The sequence below is a fragment of the Neoarius graeffei genome, chromosome 7, assembly GCF_027579695.1.
Source record: "Neoarius graeffei isolate fNeoGra1 chromosome 7, fNeoGra1.pri, whole genome shotgun sequence".
Classification (NCBI taxonomy): domain Eukaryota; kingdom Metazoa; phylum Chordata; class Actinopteri; order Siluriformes; family Ariidae; genus Neoarius; species Neoarius graeffei.
In genome coordinates, this window is record NC_083575.1 from 95,914,594 (window position 1) to 95,936,089 (window position 21,496).

General features: G+C 42.8%; 1 protein-coding gene across 2 annotated transcripts in view; it reads left to right on the forward strand.

Annotated features, from left to right (window-relative positions):
- Positions 1–2,655: 2,655 nt before the first annotated feature.
- irf2a (interferon regulatory factor 2a) overlaps positions 2,656–21,496 on the forward strand; it is a 38,561-nt gene continuing 19,720 nt past the window's right edge. Inside the window, exons 1-4 of one of the 2 annotated variants that reach the window (XM_060926591.1) lie at positions 2,656–3,032; positions 9,177–9,273; positions 9,363–9,462; positions 11,543–11,719. In XM_060926591.1, the coding sequence (XP_060782574.1) occupies positions 9,187–9,273; positions 9,363–9,462; positions 11,543–11,719 (364 nt within the window). In that variant the 5' untranslated portion in view covers positions 2,656–3,032; positions 9,177–9,186. The remainder of the gene's footprint in view (positions 3,033–9,176; positions 9,274–9,362; positions 9,463–11,542; positions 11,720–21,496) is intronic. The other variant, XM_060926590.1, reaches the window with a different exon arrangement.

Here is a 21,496-nt window from a genome sequence, read left to right on the forward strand (position 1 = left end):
CTATATTTCTGCATAAATATGACCTAAAACATCATCACATTTTCACACAAGTCCTAAAAGTAGATAAAGAGAACCCAGTTAAACAAATGAGACAAAAATATTATACTTGGTCATTTATTTATTGAGGAAAATGATCCAATATTACATATCTGTGAGCGGCAAAAGTATGTGAACCTCTAGGATTAGCAGTTAATTTGAAGGTGAAATTAGAGTCAGGTGTTTTCAATCAATGGGATGACAATCAGGTGTGAGTGGGCACCCTGTTTTATTTCAAGAACAGGGATCTATCAAAGTCTGATCTTCACAACACATGTTTGTGGAAGTGTATCATGGCACGAACAAAGGAGATTTCTGAGGACCTCAGAAAAAGCATTGTTGATGCCCATCAGGCTGGAAAAGGTTACAAAACCATCTCTAAAGAGTTTGGACTCCACCAATCCACAGTCAAGCAGATTGTGTACAAATGGAGGAAATTCAAGACCATTGTTATCCTCCCCAGGAGTGGTCGACCAACAAAGATCACTCCAAGAGCAAGGTGTGTAATAGTCGGCAAGGTGACAAAGGACCCCAGGGTAACTTCTAAGCAACTGAAGGCCTCTCTCACATTGGCTAATGTTAATATTTATGAGTCCACCATCAGGAGAACACTGAACAACAATGGTGTGCATGGCAGGGTTGCAAGGAGAAAGCCACTGCTCCTCAAAAGAACATTGCTGCTCATCTGCAGTTTGCTAAAGATCACGTGGACAAGCCAGAAGGCTATTGGAAAAATGTTTTGTGGACGGATGAGACCAAAATAGAACTTTTTGGTTTAAATGAGAAGCGTTATGTTTGGAGAAAGGAAAGCACTGCATTCCAGCATAAGAACCTTATCCCATCTGTGAAACATGGTGGTGGTAGTATCATGGTTTGGGCCTGTTTTGCTGCATCTGGGCCAGGACGGCTTGCCATCATTGATGGAACAATGAATTCTAAATTATACCAGCAAATTCTAAAGGAAAATGTCACAACATCTGTCCATGAACTGAATCTCAAGAGAAGGTGGGTCATGCAGCAAGACAACGACCCTAAGCACACAAGTCGTTCTACCAAAGAATGGTTAAAGAAGAATAAAGTGAATGTTTTGGAATGGCCAAGTCAAAGTCCTGACCTTAATCCAATGGAAATGTTGTGGAAGGACCTGAAGCGAGCAGTTCATGTGAGGAAACCCACCAACATCCCAGAGTTGAAGCTGTTCTGTATGGAGGAACGGGCTAAAATTCCTCCAAGCCAGTGTGCAGGACTGATCAACAGTTACCGGAAACATTTAGTTGCAGTTATTGCTGCACAAGGGGGTCACACCAGATACTGAAAGCAAAGGTTCACATACTTTTGCCACTCACAGATATGTAATATTGGATCATTTTCCTTAATAAATAAATGACCAAGTATAATATTTTTGTCTCATTTGTTTAACTGGGTTCTCTTTATCTACTTTTAGGACTTGCGTGAAAATCTGATGATGTTTTAGGTCATATTTATGCAGAAATATAGAAAATTCTAAAGGGTTCACAAACTTTCAAGCACCACTGTAGCACCTACCCATAGTGCCAAAACTACTACCAAATGGTTTGCTGACCATGATATTACTGTGTTTGATTGGCCAGCCAACTTGCCTGACCTGAACCCCACAGAGAATCTATGGGGTATTGTCAAGAGGAAGATGAGAAACACCCGACCCAAAAATACAGATATGCTGAAGGCCACGATCAAAGCAACCTGGGCTTCAATAACACCTCAGCAGTGCCACAGACTGATCACCTCCATGCCACACCGCATTGATACAGTAATTCATGGTAAAGGAGCCCCAACCAAGTATTGAGTGCATAAATGAATATACTTTTCAGAAGTTGGACATTTCTGTATTGCAAATCCTTTTTTTGATTGATCTTAGGGAATATTCTAATAATTTGAAATACTGGATTTCTGATTTTCATGAGCTATAAGCCATAATCATCAAAATTAAAACAAAAAAAGGCTTTAAATATTTCACTTTACATGTAATGAATATAGAATATATGAAAGTTTACCTTTTTGAATTAAATTATGAACAAAAGGAACTTTTTCAGGCGGCACGGTGGTGTAATCATTAGCACTGTCGCCTCACAGCAAGAAGGTCCGGGTTCGAGCCCCGTGGCCGGCGAGGGCCTTTCTGTGCGGAGTTTGCATGTTCTCCCCGTGTCCGCGTGGGTTTCCTCCGGGTGCTCCGGTTTCCCCCACAGTCCAAAGACATGCAGGTTAGGTTAACTGGTGACTCTAAATTGAGCGTAGGTGTGAATGTGAGTGTGAATGGTTGTCTGTGTCTATGTGTCAGCCCTGTGATGACCTGGCGACTTGTCCAGGGTGTACCCCGCCTTTCACCCGTAGTCAGCTGGGATAGGCTCCAGCTTGCCTGCGACCCTGTAGAACAGGATAAAGCGGCTAGAGATAACGAGATGAGATGAGGAACTTTTTCATGGTATTCTATTTTTTTGAGATGCACTAGTAAGTGGTGTTCTTTTCTTTCCCCCCTCTCTGATAGCTGCTGTTCCACACTCCAGCCCACTAGGTGGCGGTAATGCACCTTTAAGTCGGTTTGCCAACAGCCATAAACCCTTACAGAAGAAGAAGGAGCGCTCGCGTTGCAGCACTTCCGGAGTGTGTCTCATGGCTGTGAGAGTGCGGGATGAGTCCGCCGTCTTCACTTCCAGCTCTGAGTGACGTGATGGCGGAGAGTCGCATCCTGTGAGCGCGAGAGCAACATCTGGAACCGCTGCGCACTCGGTCAGGTACCGCTGAGTTCAGTTCCACTCAAACCCAGAGCAGCAGCAGCAGGGTTCGAGCTCAGAACCTTCAGCAGGGCTTCCAGACAGTGAGAGGGGATTGGAGCCTGCTCAGGGGAACTCCACTGCAGGCTTTCCACTCAGCCCAGCAACACTGCAGCTCTCACCTGCCGCAGGAGTTTATTCTACACTTTATATAAACATCACTGGCTTCTCTCTCAACTAAAGGATGTTAGTTCATTTCTCAGTGCTTTTGTTTATTTAAAGAGCCCACGTGTGTGTTTGTTTCTGTCTTCATCAGTAACCCATTATAGGACTCTCTCTCTCTCTCTCTCTCTCTCACTGGTGTGTTTGTTTACCTGGTGTATTTTAAGTCATGTTCTTCTGTGATCTGAAATCTCATCTCATTATCTGTAGCCGCTTTATCCTGTTCTACAGGGTCGCAGGCGAGCTGGAGCCTATCGCAGCTGACTACGGGCGAAAGTCGCCAGGTCATCACAGGGCTGACACATAGACACAGACAACCATTCACACTCACATTCACACCTACGCTCAATTTAGAGTCACCAGTTAACCTAACCTGCATGTCTTTGGACTGTGGGGGAAACCGGAGCACCCGGAGGAAACCCACGCGGACACGGGGAGAACATGCAAACTCCACACAGAAAGGCCCTCGCCGGCCACGGGGCTCGAACCCGGACCTTCTTGCTGTGAGGCGACAGCGCTAACCACTACACCACCGTGCCGCCCCGATCTGAAATCATGTGTGAAAATATCTAATTTTCTAAATGATCATTTTAAATAATAACCTTTACCTTCTTATCAGAGCATTTTTTAACATAGTTACTGGGAGGCCAAATGGTCTCCCAGTGGCCAGATTTGGTCTCCTTGTCAATGCCAAACCAGCTTCACTGGGAGACCAAATTTTAAACCAAGTTATGTTAGATTGATGCTGAAAGGTAAAACTGAAATGGGATTATGCGAGATGCTTGAATTGCTGGTCCAAATTCATAAGACTGTGTTTTCTTTGGATTGGAATGTTTAAGAAATATTGAAGTTGGGTTGTCGAGACTGTGTTCCAATTTCCAAATTATAGACTAAATATACAGCTATTTGATACTATGTTTCACACAGCAATAAAATTGAAGATTTTCTTATTTTTCACTGTTTCTTAAAATACAGATTATGAAAGTTGATAAAACAATAACTTAAACTCATAGTGTAATTTTAGTATTTTACCATACTTATGATGAAGTTATGGTAACTTGGCACTGCATTAATGATGATGATGATATGCTGGCTGAAACGAGGATTCGTAATGCGGCAATTTGCATCACAGAATATGCCGCAGCGGTGCAGCCGCATGGACTCTGGGGCCTGTGATTGTATTGCCCAGACCAGTTGGTCTCCGAGTGGAAAATCCTTAAAAAATGCTCTGCTTCTTATTTCAATTTAAACTCAGTTCTTTAAATACAATCAATTAATTTTACATCGTATAAAAATCCTATTGTTTTCTGTTTGCTAAAATCTAATTTTAACACTTACTATAAGTACAGTACTGTAGTAAGTTGTAAACTATTCTTCTGTATTGCTGTCTGCATGTATTTTTTTTAATGCAAAACATTTAGATATAAATTTTATCATTTTGGCAGTTGCTTTTATTCTGTCGTTCAGAGCAACTGTTAATATCCTCTTTTTTTTTTTTAAATTCTTCTTCTTTTGGCTGCTCCTGATTAGGGGTCGCCACAGCGGATCTTTCGTCTCCGTTGCTCCCTGTCTTCCGCATCCTTCTCTACCACACCTGCCACTTTCATGTCCTCTCTCACCACATCCATGTATCTCCTCTTTGGCCTTCCTCGTTTTCGTTTGCCTGGCAGCTCCATCCTCAACATTCTCCTTCCCACATGCTCTGCATCTCTTCTCAGGATGTGCCCGTACCATCTCAGTCTCATCTCTCTTAGCTTCATTCCCAAGCTCTCCACATGTGCTGTCCCTCTGATGTGCTCGTTCCTTATCCTGTCCAACCTCCCATCGCAAACCTTAACATCCTCAACTCCGCCACCTCCAACTTTGCCTCCTGTCTCTTCGTTAAGGGTACGGTCTCCAATCCGTACATCACAGCTGGTCTCACTACTGTCTTATACGTCTTACCTTTCACTTTTGCTGGGACTTTCCGATCACAAATGACTCCCGAAATCCTTCTCCACCTGCTCCACCCTGCCTGCACTCGCTTTCTCACCTCACTATTGCAGCCCCCATCCTTTTTTTTAAATTGTTGTTGTTTTATTATGTATGCCAGCTAAGTACAGAATTGTTCAGATTGTGTGCTACAGGCATGAAATGATGTACAGTGGTGCTTGAAAGTTTGTGAACCCTTTAGAATTTTCTATATTTCTGCATAAATATGACCTAAAACATCATCAGATTTTCACACAAGTCCTAAAAGTAGATAAAGAGAACCCAGTTAAACAAATGAGACAAAAATATTATACTTGGTCATTTATTTATTGAGGAAAATGATCCAATATTACATATCTGTGAGTGGCAAAAGTATGTGAACCTCTAGGATTAACAGTTAATTTGAAGGTGAAATTAGAGTCAGGTGTTTTCAATCAATGGGATGACAATCAGGTGTGAGTGGGCACCCTGTTTTATTTAAAGAACAGGGATCTATCAAAGTCTGATCTTCACAACACGTTTGTGGAAGTGTATCATGGCACGGACAAAGGAGATTTCTGAGGACCTCAGAGAAAGCGTTGTTGATGCTCATCAGGCTGGAAAAGGTTACAAAACCATCTCTAAAGAGTTTGGACTCCACCAATCCACAGTCAGACAAATTGTGCACAAATGGAGGAAATTCAAGACCATTGTTACCCTCCCCAGGAGTGGTCGACCAACAAAGATCACTCCAAGAGCAAGGCATGTAATAGTCGGCAAGGTCACAAAGGACCCCAGGGTAACTTCTAAGTAACTGAAGGCCTCTCTCACATTGGCTAATGTTAATGTTTATGAGTCCACCATCAGGAGAACACTGAACAACAATGGTGTGCATGGCAGGGTTGCAAGGAGAAAGCCACTGCTCTCCAAAAAGAACATTGCTGCTCGTCTGCAGTTTGCTAAAGATCACGTGGACAAGCCAGAAGGCTATTGGAAAAATGTTTTGTGGACGGATGAGACCAAAATAGAACTTTTTGGTTTAAATGAGAAGCGTTATGTTTGGAGAAAGGAAAACACTGCATTCCAGCATAAGAACCTTATCCCATCTGTGAAACATGGTGGTGGTAGTATCATGGTTTGGGCCTGTTTTGCTGCATCTGGGCCAGGATGGCTTGCCATCATTGATGGAACAATGAATTCTGAATTATACCAGTGAATTCTAAAGGAAAATGTCAGGACATCTGTCCATGAACTGAATCTCAAGAGAAGGTGGGTCATGCAGCAAGAAAACGACCCTAAGCGCACACGTCGTTCTACCAAAGAATGGTTAAAGAAGAATAAAAGTAATGTTTTGGAACGGCCAAGTCAAAGTCCTGACCTTAATCCAATCAAAATGTTGTGGAAGGACCTGAAGTGAGCAGTTCATGTGAGGAAACCCACCAACATCCCAGAGTTGAAGCTGTTCTGTACGGAGGAACGGGCTAAAATTTCTCCAAGATGGTGTGCAGGACTGATCAACAGTTACCGGAAAACGTTTAGTTGCAGTTATTGCTGCACAAGGGGGTCACACCAGATACCGAAAGGAAAGGTTCACATACTTTTGCCACCCACAGATACCTAATATTGGATCATTTTCCTCAATAAATAAATGACCAAGTATAATATCTTTGTCTCATTTGTTTAACTGGGTTCTCTTTACCTACTTTTAGGACTTGTGTGAAAATCTGATGATGTTTTTGGTCACATTTATGCAGAAATATAGAAAATTCTAAAGGGTTCACAAACTTTCAAGCACCACTGTATATGGGTCAACTTTTGGCTGCTTATTAAGAAATGAAAGCCAAACAAAAAAAAATCCAGTATGTCCATTATTTTTCAAAATGGCCACCAAATTATGGCTACTGGATGCAATTAGTTTGTTTTTAAATAAAGTGCCATGCAGCTCAAGCCAACCTGATAGACTACGGTCGCACTCCAGCCCGTGATGGGTTTGCAAATACTCGTAGATGCAAAATCAATCGCGTCGCCACCAATCCTGTGATGTACTGCGAATGTTCTCCGAGCTTCACGAGTTGTTTTGGTGTGTCTCCACCTTGTGAGTGGCCAAAAACATCACAAAGTTTCAATGCATGTATTGAAATTTGGTGACGGTGTTTTGTTTGTTTGTTTTGTTTGTTTGTTTGTTTGTTTGGGTTTTTTCGTCAGAAAAACCAAGCAGCCAATACTCATAGATGGGTTTGGGAATACTTCCTGAAGCTTGGGGAAGCATTGCCACCAAACACCTCATTTTCATTGTAAGCTGGAGTGAGACCATAGCCTTCCATGGTATTCATTCTTCTCACACAACTCCTGATAGGCCTAGCACCTGTCAGTAGATAAGCTTTATCCATTTATCCCGATCTTTAAATAATTCAGCTTCCATTACAGAGTCCAAAGATGTCAATCTTGCTGTGAGTGACTCCGTAATGATCCATCTCTTTCTTGGCTTTCCTATGGGTCTTTTCGTCATAGGTTTCCAGATAAACCATTTCTTTGGTATTCGTTAGTCATCCGTTCTCATCATATCCAGTCTTGCCTCCTAATTTTATCAGCTGTTCATAATCCTGCAGTTGGCTGGAGTGTCGTCCAGCAAACCTTCCATCTGTCACACGCTTGGTCCCCACGCCGTCACTAGGGTTCAGATACGACGTACAGTTCCCTGACCCTGGACGCGTCCTACCTGGAAGGCAGCACGTTTTCTTGAGTTGGTGGAATAGCGTTCTCTGTCTGATTTTATTTCTTTGCAAGCAAGTCCAGTTGTGTCTCATTAACCCATACAGCAGTACTGGAGCTCCCATCCACGGTGATGACGTACTTCTCTAAAGTTTGCGTATTGGTGTGATCACTGACTGGTGTGTGTTGACGCTCCTCCACTGAATCTTGCGTCACCCAAGTCATGAGCAGTCTCATTCAGTCTGTCAGAGTTGCGTTGTTATGGCATGTCCAAGTGATGAAATGGGTTCCGATTTGCCAAGACAAGCGTTCTGAAACACTTCTCAGCACTTTTGTTTCTACACTCGTTTCGGTTGTAACGAACCCATTCACCCTCTTCACCCATTCCAGCTTCATATTGTTCAACATGAGCCTCCAGTTTTGATGATGGTTTGCTTTGAACCTCTTCAGAGTTGCTTCAATACCGTCACCTTTGTCTAATCGGACAGCATCAAGCATGATTGCTAAAGCATCCATTGGTTTAAACTGAGGGACTTTTTAGTTTTTTGCAATCGTAATATAGCCATCCTGTTTTGCACGATATGAAATTGGTTTGGTGGACGCTTAAGATCTTTTCTTTTTGTCCAATTGACAAAGATTCTCCAATGTTGCCCATATTCAAGAATATACAGTAATGAAGAATTAAAGGCTGAAGGGAGGGATTTAAAAAAAAATCATCTTTTGGCTGCCCCCGATTAGGGGTCGCCACAGCGGATCTTTCGTCTCCATTGCTCCCTGTCTTCCACATCCTTCGGTACCACACCTGCCACTTTCATGTCCTCTCTCACCACATCCATGTATCTCCTCTTTGGCCTTCCTCGTTTTCGTTTGCCTGGCAGCTCCATCCTCAACATTCTCCTTCCCACATGCTCTGCATCTCTTCTCAGGATGTGCCCAGACCATCTCAGTCTCATCTCTCTTAGCTTCATTCCCAAGCTCTCCACATGTGCTGTCCCTCTGATGTACTCGTTCTTTATCCTGTCCAACCTCATCACTCCCATCTTTCTACTTTTTTCTTCTTCTAACCTTTTTTTTTAGGATGCTATTTCTCCCTCAGTTTTCAACCAATCATCACCTGAAGGATACCTCTGGGCTGAATTATGTTGCTATGACTTTTGGTGCTGATCTGGATCACCGAACCGGAATAATGCATGAAAAACTGGCTTTTTCCCCTCACTGTCATTCCCTATCTCTTACTGTTCCGGGTCTATAGCGTACGGTGACCAGACGTCCTGGTTTGTAAGATCTAGCACAAATCACTGTGACTTTACTCACAAAATCTATCTATTGTTCTATTTATATTAACTAACCCTTGACGAGTCCCTGCGTGAAATGTGGTGTTTGTATCACAAAGTGAACAATTAAACAAAAATTTTCAGCTAGCTGTGCCACGATTAATACAAATCATGCAAGTAAATGGAGAACTAAACTGAAGTTTCTATCTATAAATGCACATTTGCTGACCAGCAGGGTGAAGATGCCGATCGACAGGCAGCGAATGCGTCCGTGGCTGGAGGAGCAGATCAACAGCGGTAAAATCCAGGGCCTGATCTGGGTTAATAAGGTGAGAGCAGGGAAAATTCTTTTTCCTAAAGCACTAATATCAAATCAAAACTTCAAAAAGACTGAGTTCTCCTCCATGTTTATGAACAGGAGGAAAAGGTATTCCAGATCCCGTGGATCCACGCTGCCCGGCACGGCTGGGAATTGGCCAAAGATGCTCCGCTCTTTATGAACTGGGCCATTCACACAGGTACCACCACACGGCTCTCGCTGTCGGTTCGATAGGAACATAGCAGTTCATCTCCATATATTCATGAAATATTGATTTAATTTGGGCCAAATTTCATGTCTTTAATTTGACATCTGAAACGACGTGAGTTTTATTACGGAGACTTGTTTTAATTTTTTTATCAACGTTTTCTTGATTATGTTGAATGTACAGATAAACGGTGGACCGAAATTATGAAAGTGGGTTGTTATGAAAAAGTGAAGAGATTTTAAACATTTATGCTAGTACAATCCCAAATTAGAAAAAGTTGGGACGGTTTGTTGAAACTGAAACTGAAATCTATGATCTGTAAATAATCTTTGACCTCTGTTCCACTCAAGATAATAAAACAGCACACTATTTAATGTTTTACCTCATGAACTCCCCCCCCCCCCCCAATAAATAAATAAATAAACACTTCAATTTTGATTCTTGCAAGACATTTCAAAAACATTGGACCTATAAAGCATTTCCCACTTTTTATAATGTTCGCGTTCCTTAAAGCTGTTTATGGACTGAAGACTCCAAGTGCTGAAGTGTTTCAGGTGTTATTTTTGTCCCGTTCTTCCTGTAAACAGGTCTTAAGGTGTGGAACAGTACGGAGTCGTCACTGTCATATTTTTCATTTCTAAATTCTCCACACATTCTCTATTGGGGACAGAGGGGACACGCCCTCTTCTTCCACAGCCACGCCTTTGTAATGTGATCAGAAGGTGGTTTTGCATCGTCTTGTTGAAATCTCCCTGGAAAAGACGTCGTCTTGAAGGCAGCAGATGTTGCTCCAAAATCTCAGTGGACTTTTCTGCATTAATGCTCCATCACAGAAGTGTAAGTTACCTTTGCTAAGGGCACTGACCCAACCTCATACCATGACACACCCTGGCTTTTGGACTTGTTCCTGGTTACAGTGTGGACGGTCCTTTTCGTCTTCAGAGCACACGGTGTCCATTTCTTCCAAAAAAGACCTGGAACACTGATTCATCTGACCACAATACCCGTTCCCACTGTGTGATGGTCCACCCCAGACGCCTCCGAGCCCAGAGAAGTCGACGGCGTTTCTGGACACAGTTAACATAAAGCTTCCTTTTTACACAGTAAAGTTTTAACTGGTGTTTGTGGATGTAACTCTGTATTGTAGCTTGATAAAGGTTTCCCAAAGTAATCCCGAGCCCATGTGGTTCTATCAGCTGGAGATGAATAACAGTTCTTGATGCAGTGAGGGATCGGAGATCACGGGGGTTCAGATTAGGCTTGAGCCCTTTACACACCAAAATTCCTCCAGATTCCTTGAAGCGTTTAATGATGCCATGCACCGTAGAGGGTGAAATATCCAAATCCCTTCCTATCTTTCTTTGAGGAACGTTTTGTTTTTAAAAATTTCAATAATTTTCTCACGCATTTGTTGACAAACTGGAGATCCTCGGCCCATCTTTACTCCTCAAAGACTCGGCCTTTCCTGGATACTGATTTTGTACCAAATCATGATTACAGTCACCTGTTCCACATTACATCATTATTTAATTGGTTTACCTCATTACTCGCCCTAACTCTCCACCATCCCAACTTATTTTGGAATGTGTTGCAGGACTGAAACTCAGGAATGGCTGTATATTAACACATGAAATGAAGTTGAGCAACAAAACATGAAATGTTTTAGGTTCATTCTGTCTGCAATGAAATACAAGTCAAAGTATGTTTAGAAACCACTGCTTTTTTTTTTTTTTTTTTTAATTTGCATTTTCCAAACTGTTCTAACTTTTACTGATTTGGGGTTGTAAATGTTTAAAAGTACTGGGCATGCTGAGGGTTGAAAGTGCAGGATATTTCATATGGCACAAAGAAATCCAGAAAAATGGTCATTCAACATTTGGCAGAATTTCCTGGCACTTATTTATTTATTTATTTATTTATTTTTTATTTTTAACTTATCTAAGCTTCAGAATCTCTAAATCTCTCCATAATTTTGCCCAGTGAAGAAAAAACTAATCGGAGATCTACCAATCTAGCCAACATAAAGTAAGGATGGAATACGTTGACTCGTTTCTTTATCATGTCCTTGTAGGTAAATACCATCCCGGAGTGGACAAACCTGACCCGAAGACATGGAAGGCAAACTTCCGCTGTGCCATGAACTCTTTGGCGGACATCGAGGAAGTAAAAGACAAGAGTATGAAAAGTGGAAGCAATGCGTTCAGGATGTATCGCATACTTTCTCCAATGGAAAGAGCAGCCAAGAGAGGTAGTGTGTGTGTGTGTGTGTTCATACACTTCCATTTAGGGCTTTTATCCTTGTGAAGTAGAACTGAATCCAAGCATAAAGCTTTTACAGCAGAGTCTAACCCAAAGCTTTCTGAGAACAGAGCCTCATCATGAACTTTTATTACCTTGCAGGCGTTTAGCAGACGCTCTTTTTAGCAGACGTACAACACACCCAGAGCAGCTGGAGGTTAGGTGCCATGCTCAAGGGCACTTCAGGCATTCCTGCTGGTCCAGGGAATTGAACCGGCAACCTTATGGTCCCAAAGCCGCTTCTCTAACCATTAGTCCATAGCTTCTCCATTAGCTGATGGGTACAAATGGGTTGTTTCCTGTTGTTGGTAGCCAATATCAATTCCAGTCAGGATAAAATTGGTCTTTAAGGCCTGGACTCCTGATTGGTTCCAATTTTGAAGGTTCTGACTTTTGATTCCTGACTGTCTTTCAGGCTCGGTCTCCTTATTGGTTCCAGTCTTTTGTGCTCCGACTCTTGATCGGTCCCCATCTTTAAGGCTCTGGCTTTGAGAGTCCCGGTTCTTGGTGGGCTCTGGCTTTGAGGGCCCCATGTTCTTGGTGGGCTCTGGCTTGTCTGAGTTTTTGCTTCTAGTTTCACTTGATTTTAAATTTACTAGCAACATCAGTAATAAACAGTAAAAAAAAAAAATTATAATAATAAGTAATTGAATCATTTTCTCACGTTTAACATTTTCATATAGTTTTCATATTAATTCTGTAGCTATGCAATTGCCTTCTGATGTTTTTAGGACTTTGGGATGATTAAGCTTGGCTACGTATTTTTCACTGATTTACTCCGCTTTATCTATCTGTTTGTCTTCTGTACAACATGTGGACAGTACTTGGGAGGCGTGGCTTCAGCACCTCTCGAAGCTTTTTTGCAGTAAGGGGCTGAATCGTTAACAGCAGCACGTCATAATTAATACCACATTCATTAACTGCTTGGAGGATTACCATGCTTTCAGTAGCATGATTGCACGTATCTAAAAACTGCACATCAATCCTGCAGAATGACCTTTCCGGGGGCGTCGTGGCTAAGGCGCCATACCATAAATCCGGGGACCCGGGTTCGATTCCGACCCGAGGTCATTTCCCGATCCCTCCCCGTCTCTCTCTCCCGCTCATTTCCTGTCTCTACACTGTCCTATCCAATAAAGGTGAAAAAGCCCCCCCCCCCCCCCCCCCAAAAAAAAAAAAATCTTTAGAATGACCTTTCCACACCCGCGAGAATATTCAGGACACTCTTTTATCCCGGATATCTGTTTTGTCAGATATTATACAGACCTTGTTGCGGATGACTGATTTTCAAAGCAGTAAAATGTTCCTCAAATAGATGTGGTATGTACATCTCCCACAATCTCTGTGCCTGTGGTGAAGCTCCACTCTGTTAAGTGTTTCACAATAAACGGTTTCAGCTTACTGTGTTTTTTTTTTTTTTTTTTGCAGAGGAATATCTGCAACTGTACACATTTTTACAAAATCGAGCACAAATTGTTCCTGTAGGTCTTTCGATTCAGTTCCCCGAACATGCGTTGTTTTAAGCGTCACCCGTCTTGGCCCATCGCCGGCATCCGTACCGCTGCTAGTGCTCGGCCTCGACTTGAACTTGGATTCTTTGGGTCATTGGTGTTTTGACTTTTCAAGTGGTCTTTTATCATGTCAAGGCGCATATAATCTATCAAACGTTGACGGTATTTGCAAAATAAAATACCGTTGTCTTCATATAGTTCATCAGGAAATTGATTCACTCTTGATGATGCATTTACTGTCTACAGGCGCTGATCGTTTCACGCATTTAAATGCTGGTCCGGTCGCCATTTTTGTTCACTTTGCCACAGCAACATAAATACCAGTCTCTGTATGAGAGCAGCGACGCTATTGGCTAGGAAACTCCGTTCACATACCAAACAGCCAATAGGCACACGAGATTTATGCACACTATGGGCAAGCCTCGGAAATCTCCCAACGAAGTTAAAGGCGAAGTCTGACACCGTAATGACTTATTTGATACAAAATATCGAGTTTTAATTTGTACAAATAAACTTTTTGGACATTCCGTTTCAAATACCGGGGTCCGTGTTTTCCGTCCATTTACCACGATTGTGGAAAACCATCGTCTCTACCATAAGGCTGTTGAGCTGTTGCCATGGCGTGGTGTCCGTCTGTCATCCACAATTCAGTTAAATCGTATCTCCTCCGTCAGCTCTCCACGGGTTTCGCTCTAGTTGTTTTGTTTGAAAGAAGCCATCACTTCGAACAAAACTTGGTCGTTGTTTTGTCAAATTTTTGCTAGGTCACCTTCACAAATTTTGGGACTTTTCACTAGAATTGTATCTCCTCTCTGATTTCAGTTCTGATTGATGTTTTGGGTCGATCTTTCCTCGGGGAACAAAACCTCGGTTGTTTGTTGATTTTCATGTTGTAAACAAATTGTTTACAACTTTTTGTTTATTTTCAGTTAAAGTGCATATCACGGGTAAATTCAGGAGCAAGGTCAATGTAATTCTCCTATTTTATATTAAACTTTGGTCAAATATCTGTCACATTTTGTGCAATTCTTTTACCTTGCGCAATACCAGAAAAATCCAGTTGAAATCAAGCCGTTTGAGGCGAATTGGTCCGCCTCTGAAAAAACTTGGCATTTGGATTTCCCGGCAAACACTGATTTTTGTGACGTTGCGTGCGGGACGCCTCCCTCTGAATCCTACGTCAGCGCTGGTTTGTTTATGAGAAAACTACCGTATTATTTACATTCCTGGTGTTGCCTCCGTCATCTTCACTACTTGAATCATCATCATCAAATCCAAACAGATGAAGCCCCAATTCTGACATCTCATTATATTCTTCATCCAAAGGTGAAGTAACATTGCGCTCAGGTGACAATTCCATATTTCAGTGCAAAATCGCTAACTGCTAAACTTGGTCTACACAGGCTGTGCACTGAAACCGTGCAAGCTCGCGCAGCCTGCTGGCGCTTCCGCAGGTGACGTCACGAATCTGGATCCAGACTCCCTTGGGATTTTTCCAGATGCGTTTTATTTTATTTTTTTCTGCTGTAGACAGATGGCCTTTTGCAAAATTACCCTTCTGGATGAGTGTGTAAAGGGACGTACTTTCATATTTAAAAAAAATTAGTCCAAGATGTGCACTTTAAATTGTCTCCTCCGTCAGTTCTCATTGGATTTCAGTTCTGATTGTTTTATTTGAAAGAACTCGACCTTCTGCACAACACTCGGTCATTGGATTGTCAATTTTTGTGAACGAATCAGTCATTAGGTCATTTAACACATTTTCTTCTGGCTAGAATTGTATCTTCTCTCTCATTAATCATGCAAATTCAGTTCTGATTGATGGTTTGGGTCGATCTTCCTTCGGGGAACAAACGCTACGTTCACACTGCAAGGCTTACCCTGCATTCATGTGCTCTGGGAAGATGATATTTTCCAGTTGGGAAGTGGTATTTACCAGTGTGTTGTGTTCACATGCTTTTGTTGTGGTTGACAAATTAAAGATGGTGGACCAGATTCAAGTTAGCAATAGTTAGGTAGCTATCGTTAGCAATAGCGTCTGCTCTGGATAGGTAAAAACAAACCATAACAACGCATTTTTAAAGGAAACGGATTTCTAATGTATTATATTACACTTGTTAATGACGCAACATTGCATAGACACCAAAAACTACCCACTAGTACTAGTAAAAAAAAAAACTTTAGTAGCGTACAATGCTTAGCATTCAAGTGTCTTGTACCGCTCGCCGCCATGTTGAAAAGGTTAAAGTTCATCTCATCTCGGCAACTCGTGTATCAAAATTTTCTACGAGTTGCCCAGTGGAAAATACCACAAGAGGGGGCGTTCATGTGTGTTTTCCATGTCGGCGTTTGGTATTTACCATAATTCCCATAGCACATGAATGCAGCATTAATGCTCAATTCCGATTTTTTTGTGAAATCCGATTTTTTTGTGAGGTCGTTCACATTAACAAATATATGCGACTTGTATGTGATCCTCAGTATGAACGAAAAGCGACCTAAAAGTGTTCCGCATGCGCATTGCAGGATACGACGACGTCACACGCAGTGAGCATGGCCAGTGTTTACGGAAGTAAAACTGCCCGGTTGCGGTATGACCCATCCAATCTAGCTTGAATAGCTGCATCCCCCCAAATGGAAATCAGCTCCCTAACCTCTGCGTCCTTCCATTGAGAAGATTCAGAACCTTCACAGCCCGAAGCGTCCCTCGCATTGATGTCATGCGCAGGGGCGCAGATACGTTTTTTGAACTGGGGGGGGGACAAAAAACTGGGGGGGACAAAGCTGCCAGCAAACCAACCCCAACCCCGATATGCCTGTCAGACTTGTTGTTAGTAACCATAGCAACCAAGCTCGAGCTCGCAACCTGTGCAGTCTGCGCAGCTCAACCAACCGAATATCAGTCTTTGTTTTGTTTTATGTGAGTTGTTGCAACTATGTAAATACTGCCGTGCACCTCAATAAACCGAATGGTAATTAGTCTTTTGATTTTTCCGTGAGGTTTGCCTTATGCAAAGAAAGACAGCATAGACGTTTTTTCCTCCCTATAAGTGGGGGGGACCGAACGAGGTGAATTTAAATCTGGGTGGGACGAGTCCCCCCCTCTATCTGCGCCCGTGATTATGCGCCATGTTGTTGTAACTTTTTTTGAGAGACCCGCCGCCTACTTCAGCGCAGAATAGTGACGTTTGTGGCTTGTTGATGACGTGTAAGTCGGATGAATGCGACCTGGCGGTTCAGACTGAAGTCGCATATGAAAAGAGCGGATAGGAATCGGAATTAGGACCACATATCCAAACGGCCTGGGTCGGATTTGAAAAAATCGGATCTGTGTCGTTCATATTGTCAATAAAAGATCGGATACAGGTCACATATGGGCGAAAAGATCGGATTTGAGTCACTTCAGCCTGCAGTGTGAACGTAGCCAAAATGTAGTCTTTTGTTGATGTTCCTGTTGTAAACAGTTTGTCTTGGAGGTTGGTCCTCTCTCTCTCACATCGTCACGTTTCAGTTCTGTTTGTTTTGGTGGTTGTGGTTGGTTTGATGGCAGGCCAGATGAGCTCCTACGCCCTTGACGTTCTGGTTTTGGTTGTTAATCGTTTAATTAATCAAAAGGTGTGTGTATGAAATATTATGGTTTAAAAAAAAATCAGATCCACATTTGCAGCAGTGCTGAAGGTTTCCACCTTGCGAGGGCCTCTCTCTCTCTCTCTCTCTCTCTCTCTCTCTCTCTCTCTCTCTCTCTCTCTCTCTGTATTGCAGAGCCTGCACAGATACGGGAATGTAGTCGCTGTGGGTTGTTAATCAGGGTATCCTCCCTCGACATGGGTGACCTTGAGTCTTCAGTAGGGTGGGTTTATAAAGAAGACTGAAATGTTAAAGGGAATTTGGATGAACAGACTATTGAGGTGACCCTCTGTGTGTATTTGAAGCTTCAGAATTAGCAGAAGGATATGACCTGGATGGGGTGAAGGGGTTGTTTGTAACGGATATGAATCAGAGGTAAGCTCTAACATGTCCACCTTTTTCCTGCTGTGGAGCGTTTCAAAGCTCTCGTGTCCTTTTCCAAACGCACCTGTGAAACGCGAGAGTTTACGGTGGAGGTTATACTGCAGCTGCGATAAACCCCTCACTTTAATTGTTCTTGATAACAACGCTGTGATAGCTGAGAGTAAAAAAAAAAAAAAAACTGTTTCCTGAAACGATTTGTAATGAATCTGATCTCTGCCGTGTCTGAGGTCTGATTAGAGGTTGTTATAGTGCTGAAAGTATTGCGATTGCTTGCGGTCGAAATGTAAGCTACTGTAAAGACGTGTGGATGTAGTGTGTAAGTGCTGGTTTTGTGCTGCTCATGGGGGAATAAATGTTGAAAAGGGTTTCATTGTTTTGTCTGTGTAACATCTAAAGAGGAAAAGAGCAGCGAGTTAAGATTTAATGGTGGAGACGATAACCTTTGAATTTGTGGCTGTGATCCAGGATAAAGTTGGTGGAATGGTGGGATTTAATGCTGAATTCACTGAAACTGAGGAAAAACTTGCTCAGAAATGTGGACTGTCGGGGAAAGCTCTTTGTGGCTTGGCGGGAGGGTGAGGAGGAGAAACAATCCTAAGAGGAAATTTAAAAACATAAAGATGCACTATTTCCAGAGAGAGAAAACGGATATTCGGACTCAGAAACAGAGAAGTCTTTTCAGTTGGAAGTGAAAAGGCTCTCGAACACAACGCACAGGTGGGAGAAATTTCTGCATTTGCTCCGCCCCTACTTTGGAAAAGGCACGCCTTGTTGGAGAAATCCAAACCTGAACAGCACCTCCCAGAGGCTGAACTGATAAACTGCAATGATTCCGATGAAACGTAAAATGCAAACGCAGATGAAGACGGCGAGTCCGAGCAGACGGAACAGGAGTGTGATGTGATGGCTCTGTATTTTCCAGTGAGTTTGCTGATGAACTTGGCAGACCTTCCACAGAAAAGAGACTCTGAAGAGAGGAAATGATTCATCAAATGGCTGCATAGCTGACGTTAATAAATGGAGGAAAGACGCAATACGTCCTACGGAAGATGGAATGAAAATGTGACGCTATCTTCGGCAGTGTAAATCTATTAATAACACTTGTATGATCTTGAGCGCCATCATGGCACAAAAAACCCCAACAAAACGTTAGAACTTGCACAGAAAGAGCATGCATGAACTTGTTAGAACCCTTGGTGAAGATGAGCAAAATCTGGTAGCAGCACTGGATCCTGAGGAAGAACAACAGGCTGCACTGACGATATAAACGCGCCTCAGAAATTCCAACGTTGATGAACGGAGCCAAGATGGAGCCTGACAAATGACTTTAAACTCATGAACCTTAACTGGGACACCGTCTGAACCCATGGTGAGAGCACCATGACATCTGATACGCTTGGAATGAGATTTGGAGTCGCCAAGGAGAAGAGTGACAGCAGCAGAACTGACCAATGAGCAGTCATCAGAGCAAATATAGGCGTGGCTAGGGAGTACCGTTATCTTTTGCTTCAACATGCTCTGTTTAGGAGGTGTTTCAGGTCTTCAGGTTCTCTGTCTCTCTCTGATTTATTTTAAGCTCAGGCTCTCATTTATAGTTGCACTGGAAGTGTGGCGAGATGATGATGGTGGTTTATGGAAATGTGCTGACTGAAACTGGATTTCCACCAGAGGAAGTTGGGAGGGGTATCTTCCTGAAAACCTCTACCTTCCCCCAGTAAACCACTTTTCCTGACTCATAAGACAGACGCACATCAGGTTTGAAAAAAGCCTCTGAATGTTGGACACGAAACCTGGTGTAGTGTTTCATGTTGTTGAAGTCGAGCAGAATCTTGGCTTCAGTGTCGCGGTTCAAGCAGAGCTCACTGCAACTTCCTCAATTATATCCGAGTAAAAGCACTTATTTGTTAGATCAGATCTTTCTTACACTTTATCAAAAAAAAAAAGCTACCCGGTTTCTTCAGGCTTGTACCTCTGATCTGATATCTCATCTCATCTCATTTCCATTCTGTAGAACACGGGTTCAACATCCTGATTGGAGGTTGTGGTTATTTGAGTGAGTGGTCTGATAAAGGATCTTGATGCCTACATAAAGAAGTGAAATGACCAGCGTATGGCCAGTCTGCGGGGTAACGATCTCAATCTGTAGATTGAAGTTTTTTGGAACACACTGGGTGGTGGTGGTTGTTGTTTGTTGTTTAGAAGAACAATTTTATTCATCACACGCTTGTGAAATTTCTCAATGCATTTAACCCATCTGAAGCCTTGAACACGTGCGCGCACACGTACGCAGAGCAGTGGGCAGCCATGCTAACAGCGCCTGGGGAGGAGTTGGGCACCTCAGCCCAAGGCCGTCCCATATTAACCTAACCGCATGTCTTTGGACTGTGGGGGAAACCGGAGCACCCGGAGGAAACCCACGCAGACACGGGGAGAACATGCAAACTCCGCACAGAAAGGCCCTCGCCGGCCACTGGGCTCGAACCCGGACCTTCTCGCTGTGAGGTGACCGTGCTAACCACTACACCACCTTTTTTTTTTTTTTTTGCTCACTTTTTATTTATTTTTAAATAGCACTCACCTTGCCAAGTTCTGCATTCGAGTCCGGTTCCAGTACTGAAAAATCAAACGGTTTAAATGATCAAAACCTTCCCATTAGACATCTGATTTTGGAAAATAAGTAATACAGTTACAGAATATTTATTTACATACCTGCAAACTTGTCGCTTTTTGGCGACAGTCACCTTTTTCATTGTCAATTGTGTAGAACCGGAGAGGTTTTTTTTGGGGGGGGGCGGCATCTGGGCCGATCGTAATCTCAACTGAGCTCGTGCCTGTCAAGAGAGGGGGGGGGTGGGCTTGCTGCCATGTTATAGGCCATTATTGGACAATTCTTATAATTGACATTTTTCTGGACCAATCGGAATCTCAGCCTTTGCCTCAGGATCTTGAAACACACTGCCATCTATGTTCGCGCTTGTTAAGAGACCCCTGAACCTAATGTGGAAACTCTGATGGTAATTGAAGGCAAGTCAGCCTTTTTGGAGCTAAAACAACAGATATTTGTTTGCTAAAGCATGTTTCACAATTGGATCACGATCAGAAGTGACCAAACATTCGTGCGACCGATACATTTTCATATTGATCGTTAACTGTTGCCGAAATAATCGCATATGAAAAAGTAGTTGTGCAAAACCTGCACGTCTAAAGCGACCGTTGTGCAATGCAAAAGCATGAAATCTTGCGATATATCTTGCGACTGTTGTACAATGAAAGCAGGTGTTGTAAGATAGTGCGATAGGGTGGCGCGAATCATCTGGTAATTGGACGATTGAACGCGCGGCGCTCGTGCAGTTAACGAATCCATGGTACGAGTGCACGTACGAGTCAGGTTAGAGTCGACGACGGATAAGTAATGCCAGCACGCCCAAACGTCTTCGCTGGAGTTCTTGGAGTTGTACTCGGACATTCAGCAATCCCAATAGACGGCGAGGAGGTATTGGTGCAGCAGCATCCATGGTCAGTGGTGGTCTGAAGCAGCTGACTATACAGAGTTTATATACTAGTGACAAAGCGTGGCAAATTGAAGCTGATAAATCGCGCACTGATAGTAAAACATTGCAAGATTACATAAAATGTTGCGCAACAGTCTCATTGTTGCAAAACAGACGCACAGGGAGCTGCGATTCATCCTATGATCTTTAAAACTCGTGCATCAGTATTCATTCATTTTCATTATTCATGCGAAACATACTGAAAAATAGTGTTTTTCAGTTTCCCTCCATGGTGTTTGCGTGCGTAAGAGTGTTTGTGAAGCCCTTGTCCAGGCTAGAGAAGGAAAAAATAAATGTTTTTCAGTATAATATAATTTGTGTTTTGGTTCTTTTATTGTTTTCTTATTTCTTAACACTTACTTAAGTTCAGTGTCGGCGTCACCATTATCCGCACCCCCCCCCCCCGACACTGTCACCTTTTTTTCTCTGACGAGTTTGCAGGTATGTATTTAGAACAAACAGTAGCTGATCTAATAATCGTGGCTGCAGTGGTGATTCAGCGAGGGAACACGATCCTCCTGCAGTGACCTTTAGGTTACTGGAGTCTGCTGGTGCTGTATGAGAGCCTTTCAGTTCATTCTTCCAAGCTGACGTTTTTCCCAGAATGCAAATTGTGCCATTTGTGTACAGGAAAGAGAGCAGTGTGCTGGAGCA